The 17,500-nt window shown below is 39.3% G+C and overlaps 1 protein-coding gene across 1 annotated transcript in view; it reads right to left on the bottom strand.

The window, feature by feature from the left end:
• The window catches only part of si:ch211-127i16.2 (amine oxidase [flavin-containing] A), a 75,873-nt gene that overhangs the window by 4,929 nt on the left and 53,444 nt on the right, over window positions 1-17,500 (bottom strand). Inside the window, exons 10-12 of the mRNA XM_058411438.1 lie at window positions 15,399-15,557; window positions 12,212-12,298; window positions 1,838-1,938 (exon numbers count right to left, since the gene is read on the bottom strand). Of these exons, the coding sequence (XP_058267421.1) occupies window positions 1,838-1,938; window positions 12,212-12,298; window positions 15,399-15,557 (347 nt within the window). The remainder of the gene's footprint in view (window positions 1-1,837; window positions 1,939-12,211; window positions 12,299-15,398; window positions 15,558-17,500) is intronic.

A 17,500-nucleotide genomic window follows, 5' to 3' on the forward strand; every position in this document is an offset into this window, starting at 1 on the left:
ACTGGAGACTCCTTCCATAAAATGTGACATAATCGACTCTTGAGCTGTTACTATGGAAACGACAACAAAAAATTCTATGGATTTCGGACATTCAAGAGATTGAACCATGTGGTTAGACTCAGTTCTGTAAAAAGTAGCTGAATGTTAGGTTTAAGCCACGCCCCTAATCCAAACCCATCCCTAATCATAACTTTAACCTTAATCCTTTCTCATTGTTTTGTATATTTTCTCTGAAAATCTACACAAAAAAATCTGATTTAAGTTGAAATAAATTAAATTAGAACATTTTGGTTTTCAGAAAAAAATTTGAGAAAACTGAGAAAAAAAATTCGTTTTTAACACTGGAGACTCCTTCCAATAAATGTTACATAAACATCTCCTCTTGGGAAACTTCACCGTATCTGCAATTACACACGTTTTCTTTTAAATATCTGCAATACAAGATACTGTTGCTATGAAAACGATAGAGTCTGGTTAGATTTGGGATTTTTATTTATTTATTTATTTGTTTGTTTGTTTATTTTGGGATTTATTTATTTCCATATAACCAAAGTTGTACAAAAAAAGAAATAGAAAAAAAAATTAATAATAATTATTATTATTATTATTTCATTTATTCTTTTTAAAACTTCTGTGTTGGAAAAAAATAAATACTGAAAAACGTTACTGAAAATATATAAATTCTTAAACAAATTTTAAATCTATTAAATTAAAATAAAATAAAATAAGATCAAATAAAAAAGAAATAAGATAAGATAAAATAAGATAAAAGGAAATTAAAAATTAAATAAATAAATAAATTAAAATAAAATTAAATTAAATTAAATTAAAATAAAAAATGAAATAAGATAAAATTAAATTAAAATTAAATTAAATTAAATTAAATTAAATTAAATTAAATTAAATTAAATTAAATTAAATTAAATTAAATTAAAATAAAATAAGATAAAATACAATTAAAATAAAATTAAAATAAAATTAATAAAATTATTTCTAACCAGGATAAAACCTCATTTTTATTATCGTAACATTTCATCATGCTGATTCAGAAAAAAAAAAAGTTTCTGACACTGGAGACTCCTTCCTTAAATGTGACATAAATGCCGTGAATCTTCATCGATTTTTTCCACAGCTCAAGCTCCTGTTGCTATAGAAACGAAGTGGTGTTAGAAATGTATCAGAGGTTTATCATACAAACCTGCGAGTTTTTCTATGGAATGAATGCAGGCGGCGTTGAATTGTGTGTGTTGTGTGTCGGAGGTGCGGTGCGAGGGGAGAGGATGTAGGTCAAGGACGGATTAAAGAGCTCTTTTAGTTTACGGATCAGAACAAAGCCGAGAGCAGCGACTCTTTCCATCCTCCTTACTTTGATGAGATCTTTCTCTTCTTTGGAGATTTAATTCCATTATGGAAATGCATTACCTTGCAACATCACTCTCTCCTCTCTCTCTCTGTCTCTCACACACACACACTCACACACACACACTTCCTCTCTGGATTTGTTCGGGTTATGGCCGATGCCTAACGGGAGCCATTTACAAATGGATTATGCCGCTGCGTTCCCTGGAGAAAGCTGTCCCTGTGACCTCCACTCCATTGGTTTGAGGCACATTATGCATTTGTGCTTCATGCTACACACACACACACACACCTCCATCTCCTCCATTTCCTGCACATTCTGCTCACACACTCATCCCTCCTCTAACCTCTGCTCCCTCCAGGGGCCACTAATGCAAGTTAGCGAGTCGAGGCACACCAAGGGTCGAGGTATCCGGAACTAAACATTTACAAAGATGCTGGAGCACATACACTCGTGTGTGGGTTTTTTTTTTTTTACCTGCCACACGGTTTTCGGAGGCTAGGAAGGTAGAAGGTGAGCATCCCGGGGACCATGACACTGACCGGACATCCTCCGTTATACTCCTCTTTAGCCCAGTTCTAAAATACACACAACACACATCAGGAGTGTTACATCATCTCAGAGCGATACAGTTTTCTTGATTCTGATTAGTCAGAGATTTAAGTCAAGTCACGTGACTTGTAGGTGGCCTCACACACACACACACACACACACACGCAAATACACACACACGCAAATACACACACACAGATGTACAGAGACATATATATACACACACACAGACACAGAGACACTCACATACACAGACATACACACAGACGCACACACTCAGACTTACAGAGACATACACACATACACTAAAGCACACGCACACACACACACAGACATACTCAGACATACAGACACACAGAGACAGACACACACACACACACAGTAAAGCACACACACACACACTCAGACTTACAGAGACATACACACATACACTAAAGCACACACACACACACAGACATACTCAGACATACAGACACACAGAGACACTCACACACACACACACACAGACATACTCAGACATACAGACACACAGAGACAGACACAAACACACACAGTAAAGCACACACACACACACTCAGACTTACAGAGACATACACACATACACTAAAGCACACACACACACACACACAGACATACTCAGACATACAGACACACAGAGACACTCACACACACACACACACACAGACATACTCAGACATACAGACACACAGAGACACTCACACACACACACACACACACAGTAAAGCACACACACACACACTCAGACTTACAGAGACATACACACATACACTAAAGCACACGCACACACACACACAGACATACTCAGACATACAGACACACAGAGACACACACACACACACAGTAAAGCACACACACACACACACTCAGACTTACAGAGACATACACACATACACTAAAGCACACGCACACACACACACAGACATACTCAGACATACAGACACACAGAGACACACACACACACACAGACATACTCAGACATACAGACACACAGAGACACACACACACACAGACATACTCAGACATACAGACACACAGAGACACACACACACACAGACATACTCAGACATACAGACACACAGAGACACACACACACACACACAGTAAAGCACACACACACACTCAGACTTACAGAGACATACACACATACACTAAAGCACACGCACACACACACACAGACATACTCAGACATACAGACACACAGAGACACTCACACACACACACACACACACACAGTAAAGCACACACACACACACTCAGACTTACAGAGACATACACACATACACTAAAGCACACGCAGACATACTCAGACATATAGAGACACTCACACGCACAGACATACTCATACAGACACACAGAGACACTCACGCACACACACACACACACACACAGTAAAGCACACAGACACACACACAGAAATACAGAGATATACACACATACACACAAACATACACACACACTCACACAGACATACAGAGACATACACACACGCACACACATACACACGGAAATATGCAGATATACACACGCACACACAGACACACACAAATCTGTCTTCTTGTCCCTCAGTACACAAAAGTATATAGAGTGTAAATACACAGTGGTGTGAGACGAGTGCAGGACAAACATCAACATCAGCGTGAGATCGAGTCGCACCGTCACACCGTAATCCTCCCCTTCACTCTACAGCTTTACAGCTGAACACTGGAGCCATGTCTTTAGTCTACTCTGTGTGTGTGTGTGTGTGTGTGTGTGAGAGGGGCTCAGGACTGAATAAGCTCCTTGTGTCAGGGATGTTATCACTTTCACCAGGAGAGAGTCTCAGCATCAGCTGGAAAAACCTTTACTCCACTTTACTGCAGGTGGAAGATGTATGAAGCCTGACACTGTGACCCAACCTGGAGAAATACACACTCTGAGGAGTGGAAACACACACACACACACACACACACCTCATTTTTCACTTTCCAAACAAACATTCTCAAGATTTCTGCTCATCAACTTGCTATATTTTATAACTAGCTTCACCACTGACTAGCTTCCTACTAGCATAGCCGCTGACTAGCATACCCACTGACTAGCTTCCTACTCACTTCACCACTGACTAGCCTCACCACTGTCTAGCTTTACCACTGACTAGCTTCCTATTAGTTTCACACTGAATCACTCTTACTACTAATTTTTACACAAAACCTTCCACTGCATATAAACATCTTCATATATAAACATTTTAAATTCCACAACATTTTTCCAAAGCAGATTCCAATTGTTTTACAGAATCTGATCAAACTGAATCTTTTTCTATCCAATCCACCATTTTCTCGCTAATCTTTGACATTTGACATATCTATGTTTTTGACATAGACATTTTCTCTGTCTGTACACCTGACATACCTGCAGATGATCTCAACATACTCCTTATTTAATCTTTAATCATTCCACATGTAATTTATCTATATTAAATCGAGGCTCTGGACGTCTGCGGTTTCCTCTAAATGGACGCAGACGTCAGTGAGGTGAGCGTGAAACAACTTCAGCTTTCTCATAACTGTCACGTTAAAACACTTGGATTCACCCCGCGGCTCTGGATGGGTTTCAGCGAGCTGCAGACGCTTTCACATAAACACTTGCTGTTAGAGAATTACAGAAAAACAGATAATAAATCTTCCTCTTGTTATTGAGGTTAAGGTTTAAAACTGACCGACCATTTTTTTAAAAATCCGTCCCTTTTGTGTCCGGCAGCGAAGTCGGAACGTTTCACGGCTTTCACACGTTTTTGTCGGGTGTTGTGAAGAGCTCGTTACTGCGCTGACGAGTTTATTAGAGCGGGAAAATACAGTCTTATGTAGCCACGACTCTTTCCACTGATTCGTTCTATTGAGTCAGAATGGAAGAAAAATAACAGAAAGTGTGTTTCCATGAGCGCTAATAAAGTTCTGGTCAGAGGCTGGGAGGAAATGTTCAGGCACTTTAAATCGTTTCTGCGGTGAAACATGACCGGCTTTTATCACAAAATAATCAACAACAAAGTGATGGGATGAAGTCTTACCTCAAACCTCTTACTACTCCTCACACTGCACCTCACTGCCTCTAACCTCAAAACCTCTTATTACTCCTCACACTGCACCTCACTGCCTCTAACCTCAAAACCTCTTATTACTCCTCACACTGCACCTCACTGCCTCTAACCTCAAAACCTCTTATTACTCCTCACACTGCACCTCACTGCCTCTAACCTCAAAACCTCTTATTACTCCTCACACTGCACCTCACTGCCTCTAACCTCAAAACCTCTTATTACTCCTCACACTGCACCTCACTCCCTCTAACCTCAAAACCTCTTATTACCCCTCACACTGCACCTTGCTCTCTCTTACCTCAAAGCTCTTACTACCCCTCACACTGCACCTCGCTCCCTCTAACCTCAAAACCTCTTATTACTCCACACACTGCACCTCACTGCCTCTTACCTCAAACCTCTTATTACTCCTCACACTGCACCTCACTCCCTCTAACCTCAAAACCTCTTATTACCCCTCACACTGCACCTCGCTCCCTCTTACCTCAAAGCCCTTATTACCCCTCACACTGCACCTCGCTCCCTCTTACCTCAAAGCTCTTATTACACCTCACACTGCACCTCGCTCCCTCTTACCTCAAAGCTCTTATTACACCTCACACTGCACCTCGCTCCCTCTTACCTCAAAGCTCTTATTACACCTCACACTGCACCTCGCTCCCTCTTACCTCAAAGCTCTTATTACCCCTCACACTGCACCTCGCTCCCTCTTACCTCAAAGCTCTTATTACCCCTCACACTGCACCTCGCTCCCTCTTACCTCAAAGCTCTTATTACACCTCACACTGCACCTCGCTCCCTCTTACCTCAAAGCTCTTATTACTCCTCACACTGCACCTCGCTCCCTCTTACCTCAAAGCTCTTATTACTCCTCACACTGCACCTCGCTCCCTCTTACCTCAAAGCTCTTATTACTCCTCACACTGCACCTCGCTCCCTCTTACCTCAAAGCTCTTATTACTCCTCACACTGCACCTCGCTCCCTCTTACCTCAAAGCTCGAATATTTCTTTATTGGTAATATTTTAATTGTGTATACTTCGTTTCCACTCTGTTTACACAGCTACTAGAAAAAAACTTTTGTGCGAAACATCGAAACATTTGGTTTCATAACCCACAGGAACTCCACATGCTGAAATACCTCCAGTTAAATGATGTAGTGTAAATAATTAAAGTTGATCGTGTGTGTAAACGAAGGGCCTATGATGCACTAACAAACGTCGTCGTGCCGCACAAAGGTTCAGACTCACTAATCTGTTTAATAAACAAAGCACGGAGGCCGTAATTAATATCACTGGCCTCCAATTAACCGCCGCCAGAGTCGACAAGGTGATGATTAGAAACATGACGCCTCGTCTAGGTTTCATTATGAGAGCTGTGTGTGTGTGTTATGTGTGTGTGCTTTTCTTGCTGCCTGTTTACATCTCATGTTCATATGAGAACATTTTCAAAAGTGTTAAAGAACGCTTAGAGGTTCTACTGTATACAGAATCCTTTAAACAGACTCACAAAATGAATCTGTTTTGTGATAGAAAAATATCATCGAGAATCAAGGGGAAGGTGTACAAGACGGTGGTGAGACCAGCCATGCTGTATGGTTTAGAGGCAGTGTCACTAAGGAAGAGACAGGAGTCAGAGCTGGAGGTAGCAGAGCTGGAGATGTTGAGGTTCTCTTTGGGAGGGACACGGTTGGACAGGATTAGGAACGAGTACATCAGAGGGACAGCTCATTTTGGACGTTTGGGGGACAAAGTTAGGGAGGACAGATTAAGATGGTTTGGACATGTCCAGAGGAGGGAGAGTGAGTATATTGGTAGGAGAATCTTGGACATGGAGCTGCCAGGCAGGAGGCAAAGAGGAAGGCCAAAGAGGAGGTATATGGATGGAATAAATGAGGATATGAAGCTAGTGGGTGTAAATGTTGAGGATGCAGAAGATAGGGATAGGTGGAGAGAGATGATTCGCTGTGGAGACCCCTGAAGGGAAAAGCCCAAAGAAGAAGAAGAACACAATGAATTTGTTTCCTGTCAGAATTTATTCGATTATAATCTAAAAACCGTTATTTATCCGATAAAACTTTTAAAGAACCCTTCAGGATCATGAGTAACTCCAGAAAGGTTCCCGAATAGAACCCGTCTGTGTGTGTGTGTTGAGTGTGTGATACACGTTCTGAATGATTTCTAATCGATCTCTTTTTAATACAGAGAACCTTAAAAGGTTGAATGTTGTCTTGTTTAATATATCCTTAAAGGTTCTATGTAGAACCCTACAGCAGTATTCTAATGGAATCAGTAATTAACCAATAAATGACCTTTAAACAAGTCTGGATTACAAACCCTGTGCACTTCTGTGCAAATTATCCTATTAAAAAGTTTAATGTGGAAATTCTACATCAGTTTGTTTTCAGGTTCCCTGAAGAACTCTCCTAAGACCGTATGATGAACTTGAAAGTCCAGATTTATACAAAACCTAACCCAGAGAAGGCACAAAGGGTCAGCAGATGTGTGTTTGGTGGAACCAGGTAAAAGGGGAACCCTATCAGAAAGGATTTCATGAAGAACTCACATTCACACATTCTTTATTCTAAAGTAAGAACTCTTGTTGTTGATCTTTTGGCTGGTCCCTACATGCGTGAGGGGTCAACACAGCAGACCAACCTGTCCACACGACACTTTGGCACAGGTTTTACACCAGATGCCCTTCCTGATGCAACCCTCCCATTTAATCCAGGCTTGGGACCAGCACTGCATCCAGTGGCTGGGAATCAAACCTGGGTCTTTCACATGGCAGGCAAGAAACCTACCACTAAGCCTCCAGTGCCTAAGGTAAGAGCTCTTAATTATACAATAAACTCTTAACGAACCCTTAAAGAACCCTTGATTTTTTCTAAGAGGGGACGTATTAACAAGGTAATTGTGTGGCAGAGGATTATTGGAAATTGCTACTAGACACGTCATATTGATTTTGTCGGCCATTTTGTTTTTAAACTCCTCCTTTTGATCATGTCAACCATTTTGTTTTTAGACTCCTCCGTTTTATTTCATCCTGCATTTTGTTTTTAGATTCTTCTTGATTTTGTTGGCCATTTTGTTTTTTGACTCCTCCCTTTGATCGTCAGCCATTTTGTTTTTAAACTCCATTTTTTGATTGCTTTTGGTATGTTTGTGGGCAGCACGGTGGCTTAGTGGTTAGCACTGTTGCCTCACAGCAAGAAGGTGCTGGGTACGAATCCTGGGTTTGAACAGGCTTTCTATGTGGAGTTTGCATGTTCTCCCTGTGCCTGCGTGAGTTTACTCTGAGTACTCCGGTTTCCTCCCACAGCCCAAAAAACATGTACATTGGGTTGACTGGTAATTCTAATTGATGGACTGGTGACCTGTCCAGAGTGTACCCCTGTGTTTTGCCCAGTGTGTGCAGGGATAAGCTCCAGCAGATCCCCATAACCCTAATTAGGAATAAAGTGGGTATAGAAAATGGATGGATGGTTTATTTGGATAGATCCGGTTTGAAATATTATACTTAAACATACTTAAATAAAACCAAACCTAACAAAATAAATAGTGGTAAAAATAAAAACTGGTTATTGAATGAATTGGGGGTATAATGGGGGTAAAAATGTTATTCATTACTCACTAGTGGCAAATAAAAAATTAACATGTTGACTGAAAAAAATTAAATGTTTCTTTGGCAGCTTAGGAAGAATTATTAAAAAACACTTAAAAAATTAACTATTCATACAGTTTCTACATAAAACTACATGATGTTTGGATTATGATTCTAAGTCTAAATAAGTTATATTAAAAGCTGAAGAGATCGTGACAGCCCAGAACGAGCGTGGTGATGCTTCCACACAGCTTGCACATGTCATGATCTGGTCCTCGTCCTCATCCTCGCCACAGGAGGTGTCGGTTAATGACGAACGAGCGTCACGCTGGTGTCATGTTGTTGACGAGCGTATTTAACGCAGCGTGAGTCTGCGTGTTCGCTCCGTTCATCACGACGCCAATCAAACCAAAGTTCACTGTCTCTGACTCATTAACATCATCCTGCAATCACAAAGTTGTAGTCATGTGATTCCTGCACATCTCAATTCTCCAGTCTGATTGGTCAGAAAGTTTCCATCACAGCACCTGTGAGTCACAGCTATATTTATGTTAATATAACCTACTAATACGATATCGTTTCCATAGTAACAGCCCCTTCTCAGGGACTAATCACAGGTACGGTGGATATTCTGTATAAATTATATACTGTGTTTCTGTTAAGGAGATAAGCTGCATGTCTTTTTTTTGTCATTCTTTAATCTGGCTAAGCATTAATTAGCATAAATAATTTACGTGCATTTCCAGATATCCTTTTACTTGATCTGGTCTTTAACTGAAATTTGCATGATATATGAATTTAAAAAATTTATATAAAAAAATAAAGAATTAATCTTCCAATGTCCAAAACTGCACAAATGTTCAGAAATGATATATTTTTTAAAAGTTGTCCAGTTTTAAGATAAGAGTAGAGGTTAAAATAAATAAATAAATAAATAAATAAATAAATAAATAAATAAATAATGAAGAAAAAAGTTTCCCTTAAAATATTACTACTTTAATAACAAAACCAAAATAAAAATAAAACAATCAAAATTTAAAGGAGAACAAATTAATTTAGGAATTTTGATTCTAAATAATATTATTAAAATTAGTATAAAAAACAATATGCCTGAAATAATAATAATAATAATAATAATAATAATAATAATGAAAATAATTACCATTTTGAAAATATCATTTCTGATATATATATATATATATATATATATATATATATATATATATATATATATATATATATATATATATATATAATTGGAGAAAAATATAAATAAAAAAAATAAAATTTAACCTATTTTTTTAACAAATATAACAAATATTTATATATTTTTTTGTTTTTTGTTTATGTAAAAAGAACAGTTTCATTAAATGTAAACTAATTAGAAAAAAACACTACAGGAGTCTTTCTGATGGAGTGTTTACGTAGTAAAAGCTCAGATAAATGATGTAGCTGTAGCGTTGCAAGCTAAATTCTCTGAAGAATATTCTCTGAATATTTGCTTTAACTTTGTGCGACTGATGCAGGATTTCAGAAGATGCTCCTCAAGAAGGACTTGATGAACCAGGCTTTAGCGCCTAGATCCCGAGAAGAGAGAAAGAGAAGAGGAAACGAAAGAGTTTCATGTCATCTTGAGAGAGATCTTGAGAGTTCTGTCGAGTTCACGCTCCGAGGGCGTCAGGAACGAGGTGACGAACACGGCTTGTCCTTAACGGCTCTCTGCGCTCCTCCTCCTCCTCCTCTTCGTCCTCCTTGATGTCGAGCTCAGCACCGAGGAGTGATTTCACATGCTTTAATGTGACGTGTCTGAAACGAGGCTCACCAAACACCGTGCAGAGAAATGGAGCTGAACTAATCAACTCGGGCATCTTCGCCATCAGACCTCCATCAGGACCAGACATTTAGGCCGCACGCTTCAGCAGGAGCGCCCCTTTAATTCTCTGATTTATACCGTAAAACCTTCATCAGCGAGACCTACAAAGTGCTTTTATATAATATCACATCACACCAGGAGTCAGCTCAGCACATGTGGTGCGTTCACTTGCCTTAAAATTGTCTGGAAATTAGATGTTTTTCTTTTCGAGTTTTACGCTGTAAAAAAAGGAGTTTTATGATATTCAACAATGGTGTGTTCATTTTCTTTAAAACTGTCTGTAATTTTTTTTCTGAGGTAAATTCTTGCCTTTATACAGTACACATCAAATCAAAGAAAGACTTTGAGGAGGTTAATATATATATTATAATATTACATAATGCCAAGAGCAATTTTATAGCATGTGGTACGTTCACTTGCTTTAAAATTGTCCATTTACTTAAAATAAAAACTGCTTTATCATAATAAAAATAATAATAATAATAATAATGATAATAATAATAATAACAATAGTAATAATCCCATTTTAATCAAATTCTTGCCTTTATACAGAACAAAGCAAATCCTAAGTAAACTTATAAGGAGGTTTATATAATATAATATAACATCTGGAACTAGTAAAGTTCTGTGGGTTGTTTAATTCCTTTAGAAAATGCTTGCAAATGCCATTTTTTCCCTTATGTTCTATGTAGAAAACGTCATCAGTGAGAAACACAAGGAGTTTTATACAACATTATAAAGCACCAGGGCCATGCGGTGCGTTCACTTGCCTTAAACCTGTTTATTTTCTTTAAAAACAAAGAAAGTGCTTTTATAATTAAAAATGAAACTTTATCTAATGAGAGTTTTATAAAATAGCATATAATATCATGGACAAACTGGAAGCCAGAGGTGCATTCAATGGCCTTAAAATTGTGTGTGAATTGTTTTTAAATTCTTGGCTTTAAATCTGTTCAAATTGAATAAAAAAAACTACAAAAAAAAGTTTCAAATGCAATCTTAAAAGCTTGTGGTTCGTTCATTTACCTTAAAATGCCCTGTAATTTCTTTTTTTTCTTTATATTCTGTGTAAAAATCTTCCTTAGTAATTAAAGGATTTTTTTAAAATATAATTTCTATAATTCTACGGAACGTCAAGGACAAGCACCAAGCTAGAGCTGCGTTCGATTGCCTTAAAACTGTCCTCAAATTTGAGTTCATCCCAAATGAACGCTATTTTTATTTATTTTTTTACTCGAAACTGAAATATTGGCATCCAGCCAGCCATGAGGAACATGGAAGGAACCAGAGATTTGAGTCTTGTCTTATATTTTGTTGCATCAGACCTCAAAAATAAAAAATGAAAATCTTTCTATGATGCATCAGGCAGCATGATCGCCCGAAGCGTGAGGAGAAAAACAGTCCTAGAAAACATTGGGTTTTTTTTAGATCCTCACCTGTAGCTCCCTGACTCATTTTTTTTAACACCCTGTCAAAAACGCCAGTATGTGGTCTGAGCCATGCAACCGAACCAAACACACTCTTCCTCCTCCTCCTCCTCCTCCTCCTCCTCCTCTTCACTTTTTCCACAAAATTTAAATCCCGTGTTAAATCCAGACGTCTCCACGACAATCCTGCTCACTTTTTAACGATCAGTTATCATGCAGCTTTCTAACGAAGAAGGGAAGAGACGCTGAAGCCATCGTGACTCTGACTCTACCGGTGACTCAGACGTTTCTGTCACTTACTTTCTCCTCGTAGTGAATGTAGGAGGCTGCTCCAGGTCCCAGATACTTCACCAGGCTGCTAACGACGGCGTCTCGTCTGTCCTCCAACTGAAAGGAAGCAAGAATAGAGAGCAGCTTTATTTAATGACGAATAACCATGACGGAAAGGAAACGACAACAAGGCGGCGAATAAACCGACAGAGTTCTGAGTGAGGGATGATGGAGAGAGTCGAGAGGAAGAAAATCGATCAAACCCTTGAGATGGGTTGCGGTCTTCAATTCTGGATTCCGATCGGTCGGAAAGCACAGATTCGTTTTCTCTGGTTTATTTTTTACAGAAATAGTTAAGTTGTCTATATTTGTCACATATACACATTACTGCACAGTAATAGCACTAGATTACTATGTGGTTGCTATAGTAACAGCGCATTCACAGGCACCATGCGGTCCAACGATCCACAGAGGATCAACTGATTCTAAAAAAAATGTTTTTTACTGTTTTCCGTAAAGTTTACGGAAGGAGTCTTCAGTTTTAGGGGATCTGCTGGAGCCTATCCCAGCACACATTGGGCAAAATGCAGGGGTACACCCTGGACAGGTCACCAGTCCATCACAGGGCCACACATACAGACAGACAACCACACACACTCACTCCTATGGGCAATTTAGAATTACCAATCAACCTAATGTACATGTTTTTGGACTGTGGGAGACCGGAGTACCAAGAGTAAACCCATGCAGGGAAAACATGTAAACTCTACACAGAAAGACCCCTGCTTGTTCGAACCTGGGTTCTTCTTGTGATGAGGCAATAGTACTAACCACTAAGCCACCACGCTGCCCCAGCTTTGTAACAATCAAAGGTAAAGCAGGAACTTAAAGATTTTTTAGGATGACTCCTCAGACAAACATGGCTGCCTTCAAACATCTCAAAACACAAGAACTCGAACCTTCGTTCTTCAAGTACACACACACACACTAAAAGTGACTCTTGAGCTCACTCTAGTTGCTAAGTAGTGTTTTAATCCTGTCCTTACCGAGCCTTTGATATTTTTTATTTATTCATTTATTTTTCCTGTATTGACATATTGCTCTACATCTTCTCATCTCTGTCAGTTTTCTGCCTCAGGATTTGAATCCACTTTTTCAGACAAGGACACAGGAGTTTACACTTCTCTGAGGCTCTTCAGAAACACGGCAATATTTCTTCTTCTAGAGATAGAAAGAAAAATACAAAAAGACGGTGAAGGTTTTCTGTTTGTTGCTTTCTTTTTCTAGAACTTCGGCAAGAATTTGTTGTGGAATCATCGAAGCCATTGGTTGTAATGTGACCTGATGATTTTTTGGAGGCAAGTGGACAGATAGGGTGCCAATACTTTTGGACTTTCACCAGAATATACATAACCCAGTTCGCTGTATTGTCCCGAGTGTTTTGATGTCACATGTGGACATTAGGCTGTGTGCTGAATACAGGTGACCTAAATGCAGGTGAAGCTGAATACAAGTGTGCTGAATACAGGTGTGCTGAATGCAGGTGTGCTGAATACAGGTGTGCTGAATACAGGTGAAGCTGAATACAGATGAGCTAAATGCAGGTGTGCTGAATACAGGTGTGCTGAATGCAGGTGTGCTGAATACAGGTGTGCTGAATGCAGGTGTGCTGAATACAGGTGTGCTGAATACAGGTGTGCTGAATGCAGGTGTGCTAAATACAGGTGTGCTGAATACAGGTGAAGCTGAATACAGATGAGCTAAATGCAGGTGTGCTGAATACAGGTGTGCTGAATACAGGTGTGCTGAATGCAGGTGTGCTGAATACAGGTGTGCTGAATACAGGTGTGCTGAATGCAGGTGTGCTGAATACAGGTGTGCTGAATACAGGTGAAGCTGAATGCAGGTGAAGCTGAATGCAGGTGTGCTGAATACAGGTGAAGCTGAATGCAGGTGAAGCTGAATGCAGGTGAAGCTGAATGCAGGTGTGCTGAATACAGGTGTGCTGAATGCAGGTATGCTGAATGCATGTGAGCTGAATACAGGTGTGCTGAATGCAGGTGTGCTGAATACAGGTGTGCTGAATACAGGTATGCTGAATGCATGTGAGCTGAATGCAGGTGTGCTGAATACAGGTGTGCTGAATGCAGGTGTGCTGAATACAGATGCTGATCAGCTGCACAGATCAGAGTGGTGTGTGTGTGGTTAAAAACACGAATGAATCTGAATGAAAGCTCGTGTTATGGTGCGGGCAGTACGGTGTGTGTGTGTGTGTGTGTGTGTGTGTGTGTGTGTGTGTGTGTGTGGGCGATGAGAAACAGATGAAGCAATATCACACTCAGTCAGAACACACACTGAAGTTTCCTGCGCTGATGATTAATACAACGAACAGTTTGGTGAAACTTCACGCAATTTTCTGTTCCCGTGAAGTTCCCGAGTCTACAGCTAGCGGCTTTAGCTTAAGCTTTGTACGTGAGCAGCAAGGCTAATGTGGCTAATGGAAGTTTACGACAAAATGAACTGTTTTTCCTTCACTGATGAAAGTGACGAGACGAGCTGTTATCCAAAGCCGCCGTCACGTCGGATTTATCCAATCAGGAATGTTGATGCAGAGAATATGCAAATGAGAAGACGGTTGCAGCGGGGTTTAGGGAGGTAGAGGGTGAAGCAAGGGCAGATGATGAAGAGCAGGATTTAGTGTTTACCCCGGATAAAGTAGGAGCAGTGTGAAACCTCTAACTACTCAACCCCAGGATTCACTAGGACCCAGGGGAAATATTTAGGGTGTGAAAACCCCCCAGTGCGATCAGAATTGAGCTTCGTGTCTTGTTTTAACCAAAGTGAGCTTGGAATTCTAATGTTCACTAACCGTCTGCTTACGTCTGGTGTTTACGCTGCAGATGACGAGGTTGGAGAAGAGGTGCGATAAAAAAGGGCAGATTAATTTAACACGCTTCAGTAAACTGCATATGCCGAATCGAAAGTCACCTCTTCGGGGACGTCTCCTGACAGCCGAATACGGCAAACGCCTCCATTTTCACCTCGTCGTCTCAATATCCCTGCACAGCTCTGAACTGTACGCAGCTGCAAACCTCTGGGACAGACCCTAAAATTCTCTGGTGCCATTTCTGACGCTGTGCCTTTCCACTCGCTCTCGCACCTTCTCTCTCTCGCACATTTTCACCTTCTCCGCCTCCTCCTTCTCGTCGTCTCTCACCTCTCGGCTGTTCCAGTAACAGTCCTGAACCCCGGAGATGAAGCCCACCAGCGCCGGGCTCCCGCCGGGACTGCTAGCGTCAAAGGTGACCCCAAAAGGGCAACTTTCAGAGGGATGTGCCACGATCTCACCTGAGAAACCTTTCTCCTTCCAAAATGCCTGGAAAATTCAAGATACATAATTTAGCCAAGGAAAACGTATAAATTAGCAAAAGAATCATCTAGAACGGTTCATGTGCAATTAAATGAATAGTTTATCCTGGCATATGTCCATAACTAATTATACACAAAACACTCACTGTTACAGATCACAGAGTGTAGCCCCGCCCCCTCGTTTTCTATTGGCTGGCAAGAAAGTTCGAACGATTCGTCCTTTACCCTTCAGCGAATGGCTAAATCTTCCCAGTTTATACCTTAAAGGGTTCTTTCAGGATTTCAGTGTAGAAGTAAAGGTTCTAGAGGAACCACTAGAGGAACAACCTGAAGAACCGAAGATTTAAACAAAGTTTTATGGAAATATTTCGGCTCGATTCGACTCCAGGAAATTGACGGATTTAGTGTGAGAGGAAAATTTACGTAGCTTTTCCTCCGCGCTGTCCCTTTAAGGCCTGTTTAAAAAGTTTTCTCCTTTTCATTTGTAGTGTCGGTGAAGTGGCAGCAGAGAGAAGGTTCCCAGCAATCCTTACATAAATGTGCAATTTTGCATAAATCCATGCATTTATAATTATTCATTCTCATTATCTCAGTCTGCGAATACACAATATGTGCTGAGCCGCTTACATAACCGCATAACTCTGAGTCTTTCCATAACTCCATACTTTCTAAAAACAATGTTAAATCCCTTCCCCTAAACTCCGAGTGCTATATGTATATATTTATATATTTAACGCCAGAGAACTCGGCTTCTCTCGGCGTCTGAGCGATGTTCGATTTGCCCGAGATAAAAGGAATCGTTATTAAAATCAGAGCATGTTTCTTCTCCCGCTCTGCAGCTTCCTTCAACCATTAAGACTTAAAAATAAAATAAGACTTCATAAATTACTGATGAGTCATAAATGTGCTAAGCTTCTCTGATAAACACTCGCGTAATCAGACTTTAATGGGAAATGACTAATGTAGGGTAAAGAACATTTAAACGCTCTTAAACGCTAAAGCATGAGAAAAAAAATAATAATACAGAGTGAAAATTCTTTCAGAATGAAGTTAGCCTCCTTAAAGAATGGGTCACGCTTATAGTGATGTTTCAATGATGAACAATATCAAAGCTTACTAACCAAATTCAAGTATTTTTAAATAAAGCTATAAGAAAATGATGATAAATAATTACATTATTTATTAAATGGCAACAAAAATCACTTCCTAATGAAAAGGAAACAAATAAATAAAAATGCTGCAGTCTATTCTAATCGCTTTGATTACATTGATAATTGATGTGGAGATAAATAAATAAATAAATAAATAAATAAATAAATAAATAAATAAATAAAATTAAAAATGAACAAATTACATTTTAATAAAATATATTTGATAAATAAATTAAAATAATAAAATCTAAAAATAAAATATAATAAAAGTATATATAAATATAGTAATAGTAATATAGAATAATAAATATAGTAATTATATTTATTGTAAAATATAAATAAAAATAATACGTTAAAAATTTAAATAAAAAATAAATAAAAAATTCTGATATGATTTAGTGTTGCTGATAGTATTGTAACATTAAAAAAACAAATATCATATGGAAGAAAATAAACAAATAATTTAATTAATTAATTAATTTAATTAATTAAAAAAGCACATGACTGAAAGAACACCACAGTCATGGTGCAGCAGGGTGATGGTAGCATCATGCTTTAGAGCTGCTTTTTTGGTGGAAGCACAAGTGGTTAAGGCTCTGGGTTGTTCATCAGAAGATCAGGGTTCAAGCCCCAGCAATGCCAAGCTAACACTGCTGGACAATTGAACCCTTAACCCTCTCTGCTCCAGAGGGCACTATATCATAACTGCCCCTGCGCTCTGACCCCAACTTCCTCAGCTGGGATATGCGGAGAAAAGAATTCCACTGTGCTGTAATGTCTGTGTGGCGATAATAAAGGT

This window comes from Hemibagrus wyckioides, linkage group LG16, assembly GCF_019097595.1.
Source record: "Hemibagrus wyckioides isolate EC202008001 linkage group LG16, SWU_Hwy_1.0, whole genome shotgun sequence".
Lineage (NCBI taxonomy): Eukaryota > Metazoa > Chordata > Actinopteri > Siluriformes > Bagridae > Hemibagrus > Hemibagrus wyckioides.